Source organism: Pygocentrus nattereri, chromosome 9 (genome assembly GCF_015220715.1).
Source record: "Pygocentrus nattereri isolate fPygNat1 chromosome 9, fPygNat1.pri, whole genome shotgun sequence".
In the NCBI taxonomy this organism is placed as follows: Eukaryota; Metazoa; Chordata; class Actinopteri; order Characiformes; family Serrasalmidae; genus Pygocentrus; species Pygocentrus nattereri.
In genome coordinates this window covers 32,825,089-32,845,136 of record NC_051219.1, presented here as the reverse complement: position 1 = coordinate 32,845,136, position 20,048 = coordinate 32,825,089, and the positions used below count along the sequence as shown (strand labels likewise).

Here is a 20,048-nt window from a genome sequence, read left to right as displayed (position 1 = left end):
CAGTAAATGGCTTTATATAGAATCTTTTTCAAAATGGTTCTATATAACACTAAAAGGGTTCTTCTACTGTTACGATGTCAGGCTTAAATCTTTAAAAAGACGGTACTTCAAGGGTTCTTCAAGAAAGAAAATGGTTCTGTACAGACCCAAGAACACTTATAGAACCCTTTGCATGATTAAATGTGCATAAATGTGCTACAGATGGCTCTGTATAGAACCTTTTTGAAAATGGTCCTATATAGCACCCAAAAGGGTTCTTCTATTGTTATGAGATTGAAACCGTAACAACAGAAGAACCCTTTTTGGGTGTTACATAAAGAACCATTTAAAAAAAGGATCTATAAAAAGCATCTACAACACATTCTCCATCAATCTGAAGAACACTTTTACCATGCAAAAAACATTTAAGCGAGCAAAGGGTTCTTTGAGTGTTCATCGCTCTATACAGAACCATTTTCCTTACTGAAGAACCCTTAAAGAACCATCATTTTTAAGCTATAGCTTTGCTTGACTCCACAAATGAATCTGTGTAACTACAGACATCTGTGTGAGTATTTAGGCACATGCACAACAGTGGAGAGCATCGTTTCAACAGAACAAACTGTATTAGCTACACTGTGTTTTCAGTGTAGTTTCACTGGTTTTTCTACCTCAGTAACTGCTGTGTTTATGTCTGTCATCTGACTGTGTGACTCACAGACCACAGCATGTTAATATCTCTGCACCTTATTCCACTACCTCATGTCCAGAATGTGTGCTGTGTCGGTGCTGCACTGTCGTGTCTGTTTCCTGTGTCTAATGTCTGTTTAATTTATCGTATTTATTGTTTCTAGTTTAATTTTTGTTTGCACTGTCTGCACGTTCGCACTTTTTGTTCCTTGTTGCACTGTGTTGTTCCTGGAGGAATGTAATTTCACTCCACTCTGTACTTGTACATAGATGGAATGACAATAAAAGCCTCTTGACTTGAATTGAGCTACTAATCGAACACAGATATAGTTGCATTCATTAATCAAAATTATTTACACAACAATAAATCGACAGCTAAATGTTCCTGATCCTAATGAGCCTATGCAGCTCTGTATATGTACAGAAAATTACACAGACGTTCCACAACTAAATGTATTAAATTGTTCAACGTTTAGTGTGTCGTCCTTCTTTTCCAGTTTTGAACACTCCAATGTGGCAATAATAGTATGTTATGATAGCTGAAATCTGTGAAGGTCTATGACTTAATATAACAGAGAAAGTAGTAACAGTATACGTGTCAGAGAAAAAGGAATAACGACAGCCATTCCTGGAATCCAGGATTAAAGCACAGAGTGTCAGGATGACCCTGTGAGGTCAAAAGTGAGGAGCAGCTAGAAAAGGTGACAGACAGAACGCTTTATTAGCTTCAGGTGAGCAGCTGTTATGTGGTCATTAATTTACTGAGTGTTGTCTAGGTTTAGAAAGTTGACTGCGCTCAGGTCCTGAGAGAGCCACTGAGTACTGCTGCAACTGAGCATCAGCAGGAAAGAAATTAATATGTGAGTAATGATTTGAGGCTTTATATTCCCCTGAATTCTGAGGAGTCTAACCAAAAATGCACATTTACTTCTACACTTTTAAAAATTAAGTTGCAAAAGGAGTTCTGTGCATAGAAGCCACAAGCAAATTATTTGGGGGTTCCTCAGTGGAGACCATTTTTTGAAAGGTTCTTTAGGGACCCAAAATGGTTCTTCTGTGATACATTTCACATAAAATTGTATATTATGTCTTTTTTTATAGATTAAAAATATTATTATTGCCTTTCTAACTAATAACAACTTCGTATTTAACACTTTGAGCTATTTAATTATACACTGCTCAAAAAAATAAAGGGAACACTCAAATAACACATCCTAGATCTGAATGAATGAAATATTCTCATTGAATACTTTGTTCTGTACAAAGTTGAAAGTGCTGACAACAAAATCACACAAATTATCAATGGAAATCAAATTTATTAACCAATGGAGGCCTGGATTTGGAGTCACGCACAAAATTAATGTGGAAAAACACACTACAGGCTGATCCAACTTTGATGTGATGTCCTTAAAACAAGTCAAAATGAGGCTCAGTATTGTGTGTGGCCTCCACATGCCTGTATGACCTCCCTACAATGCCTGGGCATGCTCCTGATGAGGTGGCGGATGGTCTCCTGAGGGATCTCCTCCCAGACCTGGACTAAAGCATCTGCCAACTCCTGGACAGTCTGTGGTGCAACGTGGCGTTTGTGGATGGAGCAAGACATGATGTCCCAGATGTGCTCAATCGGATTCAGGTCTGGGGAACGGGCGGGCCAGTCCATAGCTTCAATGCCTTCATCTTGCAGGAACTGCTGACACACTCCAGCCACATGAGGTCATTGTCCTGCATTAGGAGGAACCCAGGGCCAACCGCACCAGCATATGGTCTCACAAGGGGTCTGAGGATCTCATCTCAGTACCTAATGGCAGTCAGACTTCCTCTGGTGAGCATATGGAGGGCTGTGCGGCCCTCCAAAGAAATGCCACCCCACACCGTTACTGACCCACTGCCAAACCGGTCATGCTGAAGGATGTTGCAGGCAGCAGATCGCTCTCCACGGCGTCTCCAGACTCTGTCTGTCACATGTGCTCAGTGTGAGCACAGGGCGCCAGTGGCAAATTTGCCAATCCTGGTGTTCTCTGGCAAATGCCAAGCATCCTGCACGGTGTTGGGCTGTGAGCACAACCCCCATCTGTGGACGTCGGGCCCTCATACCATCCTCATGGAGTTGGTTTCTAACCGTTTGTGCAGACACATGCACATTTGTGGCCTGCTGGAGGTCATTTTGCAAGGCTCTGGCAGTGCTCCTCCTGTTCCTCCTTGCACAAAGGCGGAGGTAGCGGCCCTGCTGCTGGGTTGTTGCCCTCCTACGGCCTCCTACACGTCTCCTGGTAGCGCCTCCAGCCTCTGGACACTACGCTGACAGACACAGCAAACCTTCTTGCCACAGCTCACATTGATATGCCATCCTGGATGAGCTGCACTACCTGAGCCACTTGTGTGGGTTGTAGAGTCCGTCTCATGCTACCACGAGTGTGAAAGCACCACCAACATTCAAAAGTGACCAAAACATCAGGCAGAAAGCCGAAAGGTACTGAGAAGTGGTCTGTGGTCCCCACCTGCAGAACCACTCTTTTATTGAGTGTGTCTTGCTAACTGCCAATAATTTCCACCTGTTGTCTATTCCATTTGCACAACAGCAGGGAAATTGATTGTCAGTGTTGCTTCCTAAGTGGACAGTTTGATTTCACAGAAGTTTGATTTACTTGGAGTTATATTGTGTTGTTTAAGTGTTCCCTTTATTTTTTTGAGCAGTATATATTTACCCTCTTAAAAAAAAAAAATAAAAAAAAAAATAAATATATATATATATATATATATATATATATATGTATTTCTTTACATACACAGTCTATGTGCCACATAGTGTGTGGTCAAGCTCGTAAACCGTGATGACCCAGTTTTTCCAACTTGGAAATATACATTATTTAAATGTATGCCAATGTATTCACATACTGACCATTATATTAAAATATACATAAATGTATTGTCACTCTTGGTCCTAATTCGTAAAAATCAGCTGTCCTTTACATCCATTGGATGTATCAATTGATACTACAGCACATAACAGAGAGATTTCTCCTATGAACATACATGATTATACACCTGTTCTCAAGATGTCTGCTCTACAAAACAAAGTTCCCTAGAACATTAGAATTCAACCTGATGAGTCATTTTGTCTGAGGGCTTGCAGTGATTTGGGCTCCACAATGCAATGTTCTGCCTCAGCTCAGTTCCTCGCTACACCTGTTATATTGCATGCCATTGCATAAGGAAAGACGTAAGAGTGGGAGACGGAGTTTGGGGGCATGCTCTTCACAGTCCCTGTTTTTTGTACATTTTTTACTCAGAAAGACGGATTTACATCACAGTAGAATATCCATGCCTGTATTCACTGTAGATTCCTTTATTTATTTTGTGTTTGCTAAAAGACATTTCGCGCCTCATCTTCTGGTTCTTATATAATGTGTTAAGCGTGTTTAGCAGTTTACAGATTACAGTGTTTGTTCTAAAGGATGCTGAGTTTCAGCACAGCTGAGAAGCAGTAATTAACCTTCTGTAAAGTGCACAAATGAATGAATCTCAGTTATGTAAACTGAAAAATAGCTACCGGCATGAAATTCTGTTATTCCATAATAGAGAATGCTATGAACATGTCTGGGAATAAGAATAAGCAGGAGTGCTTTCTACCAAGTCTCTAGTATTGTACTCCAGACTGCACAGCTTGCGCACTCACAATTTGAAGTGATTGTGAGGGCCGATTCATTTCGTAGCAGAAAAAAATAGTAATAAAATAAGGAATAATCCCATATAAACAAGTAACATTTTCAAACATACACGCATGCGCGCACACGCACGCACACACACACACACACACACACATACACACACACACTTTTATCTTTTATTTCCAAATAGACTGACACTAGCAATGTGTGTCATCATCATAGAAAGAAGAAGAGTACACAGCCTTCAGCGCCCCTTCATTAAAAGACAACGCACCTGACTCTTTCATCGGTTATATGTTTATTTATCCATTGGGATAAAACAGTTTAATGCTTTTTTTTTGGGGGGTTGACCACAGAGAATGAGACATCCCTTATCAAAAAGCAAATCACTTTACTATGCTTTATTGGTTTGAGATGTTGAGAAACAAATAAATAAATCATATATAAGTCAGTCAATAAATAAATATAGTCAGTAGCATCTTTCACAAACTGGCTGCATCAATAAAGTCCACGGTGACCATTCTTTCAACAGCAGTATGATGGTATATACAGTGAAGGTGGGCACAGTTCATGTTGGAGGGGGGGTTTGGAGAGGAGGTGGTGGCGGTGTGCATTCAGATGGAGGAACCCATCAGGAGGCTGGCACTGTTAGCAGGACGTGAAGGTTTTCCAGAAGAAGTTTTTACAGGGGGCTTTACGGTCTCTCTGGGGCAGCTGTGATAACCGGTTGTAGACGGCTCGCTCCTCCAGCCGCGACTCCAGCGGCTCCTCCACCTCCATGTTCACCAGATCCCCAGCCAGCACGCTGCTGTCTACTCCATCCAGCAGACCCGTGATTAGCTTCAGAATCAGTTCCTTACGCTCTTTGCTCAGCTCCTGAGGACAGCAAAGCCAATTACACTCTTAAGGTTCCTAGAAGAAACCAGATGCTTTTACATTCTGTGGAGGTTCCTTAAACTTGGAAAAGGTTCTCCATACTTCAACTATGTTGGCAAAAAATTAATCTTTAAAAAACCATTTATGGAAAGGTTCTTCAAGGAACCAAAAGAGGTTCTTCTATAGCTATGTTATATCAATGCTTTGTTTTTAGCAGTGGTCAGGGGGCACTTTGAGCAAAGTGAGTTTAGAACCAGATAAAAAAAATGTGCTTAATTAGTGACTGAATTATGAAGTAATCATGTTGTGGATTAATTATCACAACATGGCTCTAAATCTGCCTCTAAATTTGTATAATTTAGTACCCTAATCAGCACAGAGTGTGTATAAAAAAAAATACAGTTATATTTAGATGATAAATGCTTAATCATTTCTTGAGGATAAAAAAAATGCTTAAATGAAAGACAATGTAACTAAAAATCAGCATATTTTACCTGAATACCAGTATTTGTTCCTAATTCAATAAATAAACCCAAATAAATAAATCACCTACAAAAATGTAAATGCACTTTACATTTGCACAAAAATGTACTTAAAAAGTGCACATAACACACAAAAGTAATGAACTGAATTTACTTGATTCAAAATGTTCGCATAATTTCCACATGAGTAAAATATACATCAGTCTTTCTTTTTACTTATTTTGTGTTGGTGTCATATTTTATGCATGTGGAAATGATCAAATAAACTGAAAGGATCACTTTTTTCAGCATTGAAAGGACAGTAGTAGGTGACCAGGACTCACCCTTGTGTGCGTGGGGCTCCTCTCCTCTACTGGAAGCACGGCCGCTGCCCTCACACTGTACAGCACCAGCAGCAGAGACACTAAGCTGGCCAAAAGCTGCATGCTGACAAAATGAGTGAAGAGGAAAAGACGAGAGAGAGAGCAAGAGAGAGAGAGTTTGCCAAGGCAAATCTGAATGTGACAAAACAGCCACCACGTAGAAGAAGTGATGAGAGTAGAGCAGAATCAGAGAGAGGAGCTGCTGGAGCTGCTTCTAGTCTCAGACGAAGTGTCTTGGGCTGCTTTAGGATTGAGGTGGCCGTCTCTTATATACCCCAGGCTGGCGGTCTCCTGTTGACGCAGGGGTTGGTGGATGATGGGAGGGGGGCTGGGGGAGTAGGAGGCTTAGGGACTAACGAAAGCACGGAGTAGTTAACCCCCTAACAAACCAGCCATTTCACTGGTGCTGAGGACCACACGCCACCACACTCACGTCAGATGGCTAAAAATGGTCCTGACATCAGTGAAAAAGCAGTAACACAAAAACTGACGACAAATATAACTCCATATTCAAATTCATATATATATATATATATATATATATATATATATATATATACACACACACACACACACACACACACACACACACACAAAGGTAACAAGTATTTCTTGTTTTCAAAAAAAATAGTTGACATATTGTGAGTTACAAGATAAGATCAAAGTCTGGTTTGAAATGCTTTCATTTATATATATTATTTGTTACAAAACACTGTCATTGTTCTTTTTCGTGAGATAGTTCCTGGAATCAACTGTTATTCTGTTCAAAAACTTGTTCTCTTCAAAATTATTAAATGGATATAAAGCATTTTGCATTTTACAATGACACTATGATACCTCAGGGAATAAAACTCCATTTACCAAAGACACAGTTAAAAGTTATACTACTGCACATACATAATATTGAAATCAATTTAGCAACGCAAAAAGAATTTCCGCTCTTTCTGATCTTCAATATGTTTAATGACAAACCTATAAAGACACCACCCAACAAACAGTCCTTGTTTCAACTCTATTCATCCCTCCTTTAATGATTCTTATCCCACCATGCTCACAGATTGCTATTGAACTGTCTGACACCTAAGATAGCTGAGAGGTATTCTGATGGTTTTGTAAAGATAAAAGTACTGAGATGGGCAATGTAGGCAGTACACATGTACTTCTCCAGAAAACAACCCACTTAATGCATTTTCAAATTGAAAATCAACTTTCAATACGAATCAATCACTTTGAATATACATATTCTTAAAATTCTGGCACTAAATTATGTTTCTTTTGATCACAGAACTGAACAAATTAAACTTTTATAGCTGACAGGGAAAATATTTCTAATCTGCAGACTTCATATGTTACAAGAAGATAGATAAGATATACATATATATATAATGTCAATATTTTCTAGTATCTCAATAAGCCATAAATAATAATGATACTGAATGTGTTAGAAGTAAAACTGTTAGAAATGTGGTCTGTTAAAATTTGATGATGGTAAGGCCTGTCACCAGTAAAAATGACTGCCTGTTTTCTTTTTGCATCCAACAAAGATAAGAAACACCTAAAAAGCACCTTTGGGATTACTTTCTACACAACAAACACAGTTTTTGTTTAATGATCACTGAACTCTTCTAATTGATACACAGTAATAAACTAAACCGATTTAGCACTATAAATGACCTAATACTCATTCAGGTCATTCTCCTGGCCTGCACACGTGATAGTTGACAGACACCTCTTCGGGAATTCATGCACACACCCGAGCTAAGTTCGGGGACCTGAGAGCTGATACAGGCTTTTACTCATTTTCCACAGCAGTCTGACACGGCCAGAATTCAGGCCCTAGAGCTCTGCTGAGATTAATGTGGTGCGGAGATGATCTGGCCCTTAAGCACAATCTTGATACACTGCGTTTGAAGAATTCATGCCAATTGACCACCCCTATAAAAATATATATAGTAAGCAGCACCAACACACATCAATAAACTCTGCTGGCATTGACTCTCCTCACTCGAGTAATTTCTACAGTTGAGTTTGTTGGAGTTCTGTTATCTTATATTTTATGTTCACAACCCAAATACCTTTCAGTACACTATACACATTACAAATCTCACAAATAAATACGCAAGGACAAAAAAGTCTTTTGTTTTAAAAGCTGTTGACTTGTCCTACAGCAAGCCGGGTATGTGGCAAAAGTTTTACTGGGGATGGCACGTAGCTTTGGCAGGGTGGTACATTCATGCAGCAACGTCTGACCACTGAGCAAACTTTAAAAACATCCAAAACAACCACAACAACATGTATAGTTTGACTATAGATCAACTATGTTTGAGAAATAACAGATTTGTATTTAGATTCAAATAAACAAGTGTACCACTGCATTGTATGTCTAATAACCATTAAATAAAATCAGAATCAAATAAAAATGACATACGCTATACTACGTGTTACATAGGCTATATATTTAAAAATGCATTTTATATCCCATCCCAGTGGGAGAAATACCTTTTTGGGTGGGCAGTGTCCTGCAGTGTCATAACATCAGGCCACAGCCTCACAGCAGTGCAGTCGTTATTATATCTATGACAGAGCTTCTGTTAAAGTAAATGCATAAATCCAACCAACACTGCCACACCATTCACTATAAAGCATGCGTGCAGTTATCACAGCCACAACTTTTGTCCAACAAAGACCACATAACACTCCACTCCAGAGCGCTAGCTAAAGCATACTGCCACAGCGGGCATGAAGAAATGTTTACTGAGCATTTACATCTTACCTTTGACGACTTCATGCGCAGAGGGAGACGTTTGCTGATATTCTGGCACAGCCAGTTTAGGTTTCGTAGCAAAAGAGCACCAGCTCCACAAAAGCGCAACACTTTTTTTTACACAAGCTGACATTTTATACATTTGTTTTTGGCTTTGTAAATGGGCATATTCCACTACATCTCAGGTGGCAGAATGTAACTGCTGCACCATTTAAAGTGGAACGGAAAACTGGAACAAGCCGCTTCGCCTGTGTGAAGCTAGCCATACCCACTCCGCTAGCTAGCTAACTAACTAACTTGCTAGCTGACAAGGCAACTTCAACTAAATAACGACCCACACAATTAGCGGGCGTTTCTCACCGAACTAGTGTGCATGTAGTGATGTTATGGTATTGATATGAAACTCAGTCGTGTACATGTATCTTTTCTCGAGTAAAAGCTCCGCTGCGAGGCCTTCTTTGCCGTGCGCACTGTTTAGAACTAGAAGCCGGCTCGTGCGCGCAAAGGGGCGTGTCTCGGGTTCTTGTGTCTGATTGGCTTGTTTTGTGACTAAGTAGCACAGCCAACCCGTAGCTCGGCCCCGCCCCTGTGTGGTGTCCGCATAAAGAAAATGCTGCACACTTTTAGTCAGTGTCTCTCAGCCTTGGTGAGGGAGGCACACCGTCTGCACGATACGCTCACTTGAGCTCAGTTAATGAGCTGATTAGTTGGATCAGGTGTATTGGGAGCTGGAAAAACTCTAAACTGTTCAGAGCTAAGGGCCTCCAGGAACAGGGCTGAGAAACACCGCTTTAAATGATGCATTTGTACACTTGTACAAGAGAAGAGTAAATATGAGAGAAGAGAATAGAAGGGAAGAGAAAAAGGAGTATAGGTTAAAAAGTTGTAGGAGGTGATAAAGCTTCAGTGCTATAAATGAGTCATTTTAATCTATTAAATCTATTTACAATTCCCCACGAGGGCCATTCAGCAGCGCTACGCTGATACTGTTGGGTTTTTAAAGATTTTTGAAAGGTCACTGGCGCCATCTGGTGGTTATAAATGCCACGAACACCGTAACTGTTCATGAGTACCTCGGCATGAGCTCCTCTTTGTCTTTGAGGTGAAACCCCAACTGGGGAAATGAGAGTTCTATGAAGTAGGTCTCCTCAGGCCTGCAGTGAGAAGTAGAAGAAAGTGACAACACCGTGTCCGGAAACAACTAGAACAGGGCTGTCCAGCAGTCTTCAATCAACTGGTTTTATTCAAATAAATGAATAAATGATGGAATGAAAACACTGACCTTTGTGGATAAGCTTGGACACCCCTGAACTAGAGTCTTTAAACTTGAAAGAGGAAGATCAGATGCTGAAGAGGGTGTGAGAGACCCTCTGCAAGAGATCATCATAGCTGGACTCAAGCCTATAAACCTACAGGGAAAACAGGGGGCTGAAAGCAGTGAGGGGGGACTTAGGCTGCAACTTAGGCTGGGATGCCTCTATCCTTTTCCTCTGTGTTGTGTAAGAGCTGAGTAACATATAGCAATGAGACAACGTCAGAGACCACCCTTCATTTATTTAATGTTCAGTCTAAATATCCCTTAAGAACACAGAAGCTTCAGCTTATAAATAATAACATCATTTTTCAGTATTTAGTGCCCACCATGCAGGGATATTTTTCCCACCTCCAGTTCAGTATTAGAAGCAGTGGTGGACAGTAACTAAGTAAATGTAATTAGTTTCTGTACTTAAGTAATTTTTTCGTATATCTGTACTTTACTTAAGTATTTCCATTTTGGGCGACTTTTTACTTTCACTCCACTACATTTCAGTCAAATATCTGACTTTTTACTCCACTACATTCTGAGAAATCTGTAGTTTCTTTTGGTTTATGTGTGCATTAAACAATGTGTCAAAGCGAAAGAAGTATGAAGCAAGAACACCAATCAGGGCACAGCGGTCACTTTGTTTTGAGTTTGTTTTGACCACACAGTTCAACATCAGCATAGCAGCGTAAAAATATGGGAGCACATACGTCACCTAAATGATGGAACTAACCCAACTTTGTGTAAATAGACCACAATACAGAAATATGTACACATATGCAGTCGTGACTGGCACGTTTCTTTTTTCTGAATTCATACAAACACTATCATTTTATAGTAAATTAGTTTGGGTTAGTTTATGTTTATGAACAGAGACCTGCAGCTCAATATAGTAAAGGAAAACTTCTCTGTGATCCTGAGTTTAAAGCCAGTTTTTATTCAGCTTGTAACTAAGTTACAAAGTAATCTTACACTGAAACTTTGCTTCTTTGTAAAAGTCATTTCAGAGCCACTCGGTTCTCCCTGATGGAAACTGTTTGCCTTCAGTGTTTTGTGCTTATGATCATTTTAATAGACGTCAGCGTCACTAATTAATGACGTTCTATTAAAAGACTGGTTTACCGAGAGAGACGCTGGAGGATTTTCACTTAAAATGAGTTCAAGAAGCGAGTCTTGTTATAAAAATGATAACAGGACATTAAAGTCATAATTACTCTTTTAGTACTTTTACATTTGATACTTAAGTACATTTGAAGCCAAATACTTTTGTACTTTTACTCAAGTTGAGGTCTAGAGTAAGGACTTCTACTTTTACTGGAGTAATATTTTACCTTGGGTATCTCTACTTTAACTCAAGTACATGATTTGTTTACTTGGTCCACCACCGATTAGACGTTGGTTGCATTTTCTGCTTCTTGCGATCCAGTTAATCCCAAACACATACACTCATTTTGAGTGGACTCTGGGGTGGCAGTCCATTGTTCTGAAAACACCAGCTGCTTCTTTGATTTGCGAGGTTTTCATTTTCTTAATTTTTTTCTGATCTTAAGCAAGACTGGAGCTTCATTTTTGTTCAGCTGTTCTCTTTAATAATCTCTCCCAAATGAATAACTTAGCTGCTTTGACTGGAAACTCAGTAAATGAAGGGTGGGCTTCTGCATAGTACTGTATGAGATAGCAATGAGGGGTCTTAACTCTCTTGTACTGCACAAAGAGGGTTGATCGCATCCTCTTGAGGACTTTTAGTGATTTACACAGAAGACCTAAGAGGTCCCCTTTGGACTAAGAAGTGAGCATTACTAATATTGATAGATTAGAGCAATTTCATTGTCTTTTTAAAGGAATACTGGATTGGGATGGGGCAGGGGGAACACCCTGAGTCACAAGGTCGTTGGAGCAAAGGTTAGCGTCATCTTTCACTGACATGAGAGGGATTCTTTGATCCCAAACTAAAGCCTTGGAATCCTTTTGTGATGTCTGCAGTCTCATGGTATAGCTGGAGATGAGGAGGAATAAATGAGAAACATGTTGGACACCTGCACTGTTTGGTCCTGGTGATCAACAAGGTCAGTCTTTAAAGGGCCCATATCCCAATTTTACCTGCATTTTATTCCCTTCCCCCTAAATTCCACATGTAACACTTATGTACCTTTATTTAGCAAAAACAATTCATTTTCACATTTTCTGAAGTCTTTCTCTATTTAACAGGCCATTTTTAATACTGTGCCTTTCAGACTGAGGCTAAACTGCTGTAGATTGCTAAGGTATACATATATATTTAGATACATGTTTGTGACATCACAGGCTCTTTATGCTGCTTAGCTTCCACATATGGAATGTACCTTTCGACACTTTTACAATGTTTAAGTACTACATCAAACTTTAATTTTCAAAACTATGAGATCAGTTTTCCACAATACAGGCCCTTTAAAAATGTCTGCTACCCTTGTCTGACTGGTCTAGAACATCATTTAATAAAATACAAAGACAGATGTTTAATATACGTTTTAATATTTCAAAAGGACATATGAATTTTGCTAAATTAATTTGATTTGAACACTAGATGCTGAAAGAATAGGTACATCCTGGCCTCTAGTAACATTGACAGGAACATGAGAATGGCCTTTGGAGAAGCTCCCAAAGAACAGCTTAAAAAAAAACAAAAAAAAACAGTAAATAGTGATTTACCTTGAAGGGGACCCTTCTTTTGACTCAGTTTTGCACTTAAAAGCACATTTCACACTGCATTATATTGATTTCTCACACCTTTTCCAGGCCAACCAACTGACATTTCACATTCTACATGAAATCATGATCTCATCCCAGCAAGTTGCAAACACGCATTTGCAAAGAGTACACCATTAATACCACACGATACAGCACTTAATGCAGAGTAGAAAATACCTAATTTATATGCAAGTCAGCCTCACATGGCAGTCGTAACATAACTATTCATGAAGAAGAAGGAAGAGAGAAAAAAAAAAAAAAAAAAAAAAATCAAACCAGTAAACCACAGCAAATTCCCTATTCAGGACAGGATCTAAACCATTTCAGGCTAAGATCCAAATCATCCACAGACTGTTTTATTACAAAACACTCAATAACCGTTATAGCATCCGTACAGGGAGAGCTGAAGATTATTCTTCATTAATTTAACACATTAATAACTTTAAACTTGGTTATTATGTATTAGGCTTTTATTCAACTACAGTTAGTATTTTCAAATTTGTTAATGATCTACTGATTAATTGGCCGATGATCCACCGTTTCTAAGATCATCATGTACATAATGTTGTAAATAAATGTAGGATTGCTCTTGACCTGAGTGTCTTTTCACAGATTAACAGAGAACGACAGAAAACAGTGAAATAATCCCTAGAACGCACAGCTGCCAAATTCAAATGCTGCTTCTTCCATTAAACTGCGATTTTAATAGATGGTTATTTGACTTCCTTGTTAACAGCAAACAGAGCAGCGGCGAAATGTAACGCCATCCTCCTGAGACAACATAAGACTAATTTTGCACTGATCTAAACCAAAAACCTTTTTAAGCCAGACATATTCCAGAGCATATTCATACTGGACATTTATGACACAGAAACTAGGAGGTCCACCAGTAACATGATCGACTATGAAGCTGAACATTGATTGTGAGTGATGTACAGGAAAAACCGATCAAAGCAAATAAATAAAAACCCAAATAAGTCTTTAGGGAAACCCTGGAGGGAATGAGGACTGTCTGAAATCCCCCCCAGATGTTCCCTTTCACGTTGAAGCAGAGCAGCAGGCAGGCTGGGGAGAGAGCCAGGAGACGTGCACTGCAACTGTGCTGATGGGTTTGTCCTGTTTCCACAGAAGGCAGCGTAAGACAAGATGGCAGCCAAGAAGCCAGTTATGCTTCACTTAGTACCTGAGAACAAAGAGAGAGAGAGAAAAAATGCTGTTTAAAATTCTGCTTCCCAAAAACGCGTTAGGACAACTTCCACAATATGACTAACCAGAAAAACAAACAGGATCCCACTGAAAGCACCAATAAAAGCAATTGTTTGGTATGGCTTTTAACAAGAAAAAAAAAAAAAACCACATTTATAAAAGACACCATCTGTTTACTTCTAATGCAGTAAATAAAACTGAACTGATAATGCGAACACAAACCACCAAAGTTTAAAAAAAAAAAAAAAAAAAAAAAAACAAAAAACAAAAAAAAAAAAAAACACCACATCCAAGATGAACACTGTACGCTGATAATGTGCTATAACAAGTCACGATAGTACAAGCTAATCACATAAACTAACTGGTAAGCTCCGCCCCCAGCACTATAATATTTCTATTATTTAAATGGTCCACATTTCTGTGGTTTTACGTACCGAAACAGTCATAATTTATTTTTACATGACCCTTTTCCAGCCCTGGTTCTTCCTTTAGAATTAAAAACAGCTGTGTGTGTTGCAATGCCTTCAAGACATATGTAAATGAGCTCAGACTGGCTCTCCTGTAGGCCTCATTCAAAAAGCAGTATGCACACGATGACAAACGAAACAGTTCCCAAAATGTTTTAAATAAAATAATTATCATAATGATAGTAATAAACTATTTTTAACCAAAATAATATCTTTCAATGATACATAAATGTGCAGTTTTTAGTGTCAATATTAACCATAGAAATTAGTTGAGCTGAAGTGCCATATCATTAGTGCTGCAGCCATGCAGCGTAACATATTGGACGTGATGTAAGGTCTCCAGAGCCTAGTGTCATAGACACAAGGGGCAAGAGAAACACTGATTTCTAAATGGGCTGTTTATTTTTGCAGCTCAATCTTCATATATGGGTCTTTACAGATGGGGGGAGAGAACGGTGCGTTTTGAAACTTTGAAATGTCACTATATCAAACTCTTGACCACAAAAAAAAAGCTTTTCCACAATATGAGCCCTTCTGCTGTTAAAGTTAAACAAATCTTACAATTCTAAGCCAACAATTGCATCTTCAATTTTTAATAAAGCACTGATTTTTGACCACATTAATTTATAACTGTTGCTATTACCAGTTATGAGAGTTTTTGTCTCCTTAAAATTGATATATAATTTTCATATTGCTCAGGCCATAATAACAAGGTAATATCGATAAAATGTGCTATATTTAATATTAAACTGTATACTTCTCCATGAACACCAACCTTTCTGGCAAATTCTGGTAGGATGAATGCAGCTCGGTGGATTTCAGGGTTGTAATATTTTAGGTGCATGCTCTCAATATCGTCCCTTGATAATTCTCGTACTGGTTCACGGAAATTTGTTTGCTGCAGAAAGTAGAACACATGAGAGCATGAAGAAAACACTTTCAGGTTGCAATTCAATGCAAAGCAAAATTCTCAGAGGTCGGGAAAAAAAAAAAGAATATTTACTGAGTTTTTGCTGCAGAGCATGAAGCCTATCTGACCACTTGGGTAGGTGGGTATGGTGCAATAAGCGTAGTCAACGACAGGGAAGAGGGTCTTACAGAAGGTGCGCATTTCTTTGATCAGCTCTAGATGCAGCCACTGGCACTCTCCTGTAAAATCCAGAGATAGTCTTACGTATAGTAACAGATATACATAATTCTTAAACAAGGTGGAATCTCAAAAGCGGTAAAATATGAAACTGCATCAACCTTGACAACAAAGAATTCCACCCTCACGAAGAGCTGTTTTCATAAGTTGATAGTAGGACTCTTTGAATAAGCTTTCTGCTGGACCTGTGACAAGATTAACTGTCAGAAACAAGCTATGAATTTTTCTTATGTTTACGTTAGGGTGAAGTAATTTTCTCTTACCAACGGGGTCTGAGGAGTCTGTTATGATGACATCAAATGCATCCTGATTCTGTTTCATGAACTCAAAGCCATCTCCGACATTCAGAGTCAGCTTTGGGCTGAAGAAACCTTTTGCCATTCCAGGGAGGTACTTCTTTGACACATTAATGACATCCTGTATGGGATATTAGCACATCTTTTTAGAATAAAATTACAACAGTTCTGTATAAAAGCCTAATTTAACCCGAATTAAACATACAGGAGATCCTCGTGTAGTTTCCACTTTTACAGTGACTTTATTTCTGTACAGATCATCTTGTTTCAAGATGTGTTCGTGTTTCCCTCCTTCCTCCCCCGAGAAAATTACAGGCCAAATTATCTACTGTTTTATCAGACCACTGCTGTGTGCTGTGAAATTTTGGTCCCGTCTGGAAAACATCACTGTGATTTTCCAGACAGACGTCATTCTACATTAGAAACAACCTTTTTGATCACTGCTACTTGCCGCATTTGTCTCACAGCGTGTATGTTTTCTTTAAACACATCCTACATCACAAAACAACGGATGCTTTGAGACACTTCCTCATAATTTTCTTCATCTGGATGGTAGAGTTGTGAGCATTAGCAGAAGGAAATAGAAAGCAAAAAAGCATGAGATCTTGCAGACTGACTAAAGGGGCAATTACACTGGCATCATAATGGTATGAAACATTACTTTATATTCACATATATAAAAAGCTTTTCGTTTTCCAGAGAGATTCAACATTATATTACCACGTAGAAACATCCAGGTTGGTAGAAAATACAAGCCACTAGAAACTCCATTAGCAAATTATCTGCTGTGCAGATCTGAGAGTTATCACTGATTGGATATGCAAATCTTATTACAGAGCTACTTTTGATAAACGAATCCTATCTGAAGAGAGCTAATTATGCGCACCTGAAAAAGAACAATGTGCAAAAGAATCATTTGTATACACAAAATTGCTACCACTTGTTTTCTTCAGGGCTACAGACAGCCATCAACAGCTGACAGAGTAGGCCAATTTAAAAACTCCAGCCATACAAACCTCATCAATCTCACACTGAACTACAGACTCGACCATCGGATGCTTCACAACCTCCCTCAGTACCCCGCCATCTCCTCCTCCAATAATCAGAACCTGCACAAGGAAGGAAAGATTCAAGAGACTATATCTGGCACTGGTGAATGGCAAAAACATCTGCCATGCTTCCTCTAAAGCTGATTCATTCCTTTCTACATAGTTGCAGGCCATTCTGTAAAAGCATATTCTTTCAACATAAAAAGCCCAGATGGAGAAATCATGAACCAATTACCTTCTTGGGGCAGGGGTGGCAGCACAGTGGTAGATTGGCAATCATTTCTTGGTATGAAAACTCATCTCGTTCCGTACACTGGATTACTCCATCCAACACCAGGACGTTCCCATAAGTCTTACTGCAGACAGGAGAACATTTACAGTACACAACAGAAAAAACGAGAAAGAAACATGCATGTAGGAAGAAAGTAGGAAGCTGAGAAAAAAAAAAAAAAAAAAAAAAAAAAAAAAAAAAAAAAAAAGATAGACACGTGAAAGTTTAATAAAGAAAGCTGCTGCAGTAAATGAAGGCCATTAGAATAAAATGAGCGTGTTTAATGGCACGTGGTGTTGGAAAGCAGTGCTGTCAGTTTCAACTCATGAATATGCATAAAAAGTGAGGAGGCGCTCTATTTTGGGTTCATCACAAAATGTACTTCAGAGAAAAGTCAATGGCCTGAAAACACATAACACAATATACCAATATACATAAACTTACGAGCCTACAATTTATTTAGCGAAATACCCGTTTTGAGGATAACAAAATAGTACTCAGTGGGAGCAAACGGTCGGTGCTGTCTTTATTCGTCAACTTCCAGTCTTTCCAGTTTGCGTGTGGTTAAATAGAACACACCTATTTTCTTGTAACACCGTATGTCTAATAAAAGATAAAAGAACCAAAAAAAAAAAAAAAAAAAAAAAAAAAAAATCACTCCAGCAGCAACAACCAAGTTTAGGTTGTCACTGAGAACAATCAAGTCCAGTATTTTCAGATCACGAAATGCCACGTTATATTGTGGAGCTGAGCAGCTAACTTAGCACACACCACTTCTTAGTCGACTTTTCCGTTCCACCTTAAATAGTGCAGCCGTTACATTCAGCTAAGTAGGCATATTTCACGAAGCTAAAGTTGGATTCTTAGTCCAAGTGTCCGTTCCACCTTAAATAACGCAGCCGTTACATTCAGCTTGGTTAACCAATCACACACCACGAAGCTGAAGTTGGCGTCTTGGTCGAACTGCCCGTTCCACCTTAAAATGTAAATGGTGCAGCAGTCGCCTTGGGCGCCAGAATGTAACTGCTGCAGAATTTAAGGTGGAACGGACATTACCCGTAAGAGGCTGCCGAATAAGTTCAGCCTCGTGCACACAACACAAGAACAGCAAACCACCGCAGGTAGAAGTGAAATCGCAGCTAACAGGCTATTTCAGACAAACTCGGAGAAGAAAAGGTGGTGAAAATATTACGTTTGACTTTATAAACGGCCCCCAATAATCAGCGACCCATAGTTAGTTAGCACGCTAAATAGTTAGCAGGGCAGCTAACTGAATGATCCGTGGCTATTCAGAACTCACCTCTTAAACACCATAACATCCTGAAATTTGGATTTTTTATGGTACAGAACCTCCTCCACCTGAAGACTCATTGCTTGGCCAGGCCATAACGTGCACGTCTCGGTGAACCAGCCGTCTTTAATATTGTCCATTGTGAATGAACGGGGGAGAAAAGGGAATCACGGCCGCGTCTCTTGAGCGCTTCTTGAAAGAAAACTCGGAGCTAAAGTGCTCGGAGTTGTGGAGGATCTCGCACACTGACACGTTGGGCGCTGGAGTCTGGTCTTAGCCAACAAGAGACGATAACCAGCCAATAGGATCACGGCGTCGCCAGCGATGAGCCCGACCGCAGCCAATCAGAGGCCAGCATGAGCGGTCTTTATACAAGCTAGGTCGGCTTTGCAGAGGACGGAAAGACACCACGTGAAAGTTGACGTTGATGTCAAAGCGCCACCGAGAAGACAGGGACACGTTTCATTCAAACAAAATTTAGTCTACTATCGAAAGTTAGCACCTCTTATGTACAATAAAGTCGCTGGTTAGCTTTTCTGTCTTCGTTATTTCAGGGCTTGGTCACTAGCCACGCCTTTCAAAAATGTATAGGTTAGTAAAACTAGGAGCAAAGGCAACAAGATATGTATAGCGTTTTAGTGCTTCTCTAACAATCTAATATTTGTGTGTCCTATAATATTCCTGCAGTGCTGTCGTATAGTAATCATTAACTATATACAACAATATTTGTCTTAATTTACCATAAAATTCTTATAAGTATCCTGCTTAAATTCCTGTAGTATTTACTACAGATCTTTCCCATAAGGGGCAGTAGGAGTCAGACTGAGGTTGCTGCTTTGCTTCCAAACTCAACACAGCTGATTTTCTATGTGATCTGATACCCAGGAACCGACCATGGTCTTGTGAAGCAAAAATAAGTGAAAATAAAACTTGAAAAGTGAGATACATTGCACATTCATGTACACCTTAAACAATGCTAAAAATGTATTTTTGATGTAATAATCCTTAGTAACTGGATATCAACTATGATATCCACTTGTAACAATTTGTTCTTATTGCATAAGATTTCAAATGTTTTATGTACAATCAGAGTCATCATGTCTTCTTTATTTCTTTCAGTCTGCCCCATTTGAATAAAACCCACAAAATCATGAGTCGATTATATAAATTATGTAAAACTTAAGGAGCCCTAGAGCAGTTAATAGTTCTTCATTTATTTTGTTATTTGTATGTATTTGAGGGCTATTTGTTCATTTAATATTTACATGTACATCTCCATCTGCATTATAGAGGCATCAATACTACAGTATTTATTGCACATCTGTACCCAAGGCTTATTTATTTATTTAGTATTTCTTGCTTCAGTAATGTGTTGATATTGATATATTTCACTTTGGGTTTACAAACATGGTTATTCAGCAATTTGTTTCCAGAAAAATGGAAAGAAAATCCCGAAATGACCCTGCA

At 39.1% G+C, this 20,048-nt stretch overlaps 3 protein-coding genes across 3 annotated transcripts in view; all 3 read right to left on the bottom strand.

The window, feature by feature from the left end:
- Positions 1 to 4,621: 4,621 nt before the first annotated feature.
- cort (cortistatin) lies at positions 4,622 to 6,315 on the bottom strand. The gene is made up of 2 exons (XM_017706328.2): positions 6,022 to 6,315; positions 4,622 to 5,216 (listed from the first exon to the last, which is right to left on the bottom strand). Exons 1-2 carry the CDS (start codon positions 6,121 to 6,123, stop codon positions 4,989 to 4,991), a joined length of 330 nt encoding a protein of 109 aa, XP_017561817.1. The 5' UTR covers positions 6,124 to 6,315; the 3' UTR covers positions 4,622 to 4,988.
- A 6,306-nt stretch (positions 6,316 to 12,621) lies between these two features.
- srm (spermidine synthase) lies at positions 12,622 to 18,859 on the bottom strand. Its single transcript, XM_017708161.2, has 8 exons — positions 18,591 to 18,859; positions 17,255 to 17,375; positions 16,987 to 17,079; positions 15,938 to 16,091; positions 15,776 to 15,859; positions 15,531 to 15,676; positions 15,303 to 15,425; positions 12,622 to 14,037 (listed from the first exon to the last, which is right to left on the bottom strand). Exons 1-8 carry the CDS (start codon positions 18,719 to 18,721, stop codon positions 14,020 to 14,022), a joined length of 870 nt encoding a protein of 289 aa, XP_017563650.1. The 5' UTR covers positions 18,722 to 18,859; the 3' UTR covers positions 12,622 to 14,019.
- The window catches only part of smc1a (structural maintenance of chromosomes 1A), a 25,536-nt gene continuing 22,742 nt past the window's right edge, over positions 17,255 to 20,048 (bottom strand). The window contains exon 27 of the mRNA XM_037541484.1: positions 17,255 to 17,375. The gene's annotated coding sequence lies outside the window, so the exon portion shown is untranslated. The remainder of the gene's footprint in view (positions 17,376 to 20,048) is intronic.

Coding starts and splice junctions, on each gene's coding strand:
- cort (XM_017706328.2), bottom strand. CDS start 6,123: ATGCAGCTTTTGGCCAGCTTAGTGTCTCTGCTGCTGGTGCTGTACAGT. Junction 5,217..6,021: donor GGAGCCCCACGCACACAAGG/GTGAGTCCTGGT, acceptor TGCTGTCCTCAG/GAGCTGAGCAAAGAGCGTAA.
- srm (XM_017708161.2), bottom strand. CDS start 18,721: ATGGACAATATTAAAGACGGCTGGTTCACCGAGACGTGCACGTTATGG. Junction 17,376..18,590: donor GATGTTATGGTGTTTAAGAG/GTGAGTTCTGAA, acceptor TCCTGTCTGCAG/TAAGACTTATGGGAACGTCC. Junction 16,092..16,986: donor TTCAGTGTGAGATTGATGAG/GTTTGTATGGCT, acceptor TATCCCATACAG/GATGTCATTAATGTGTCAAA.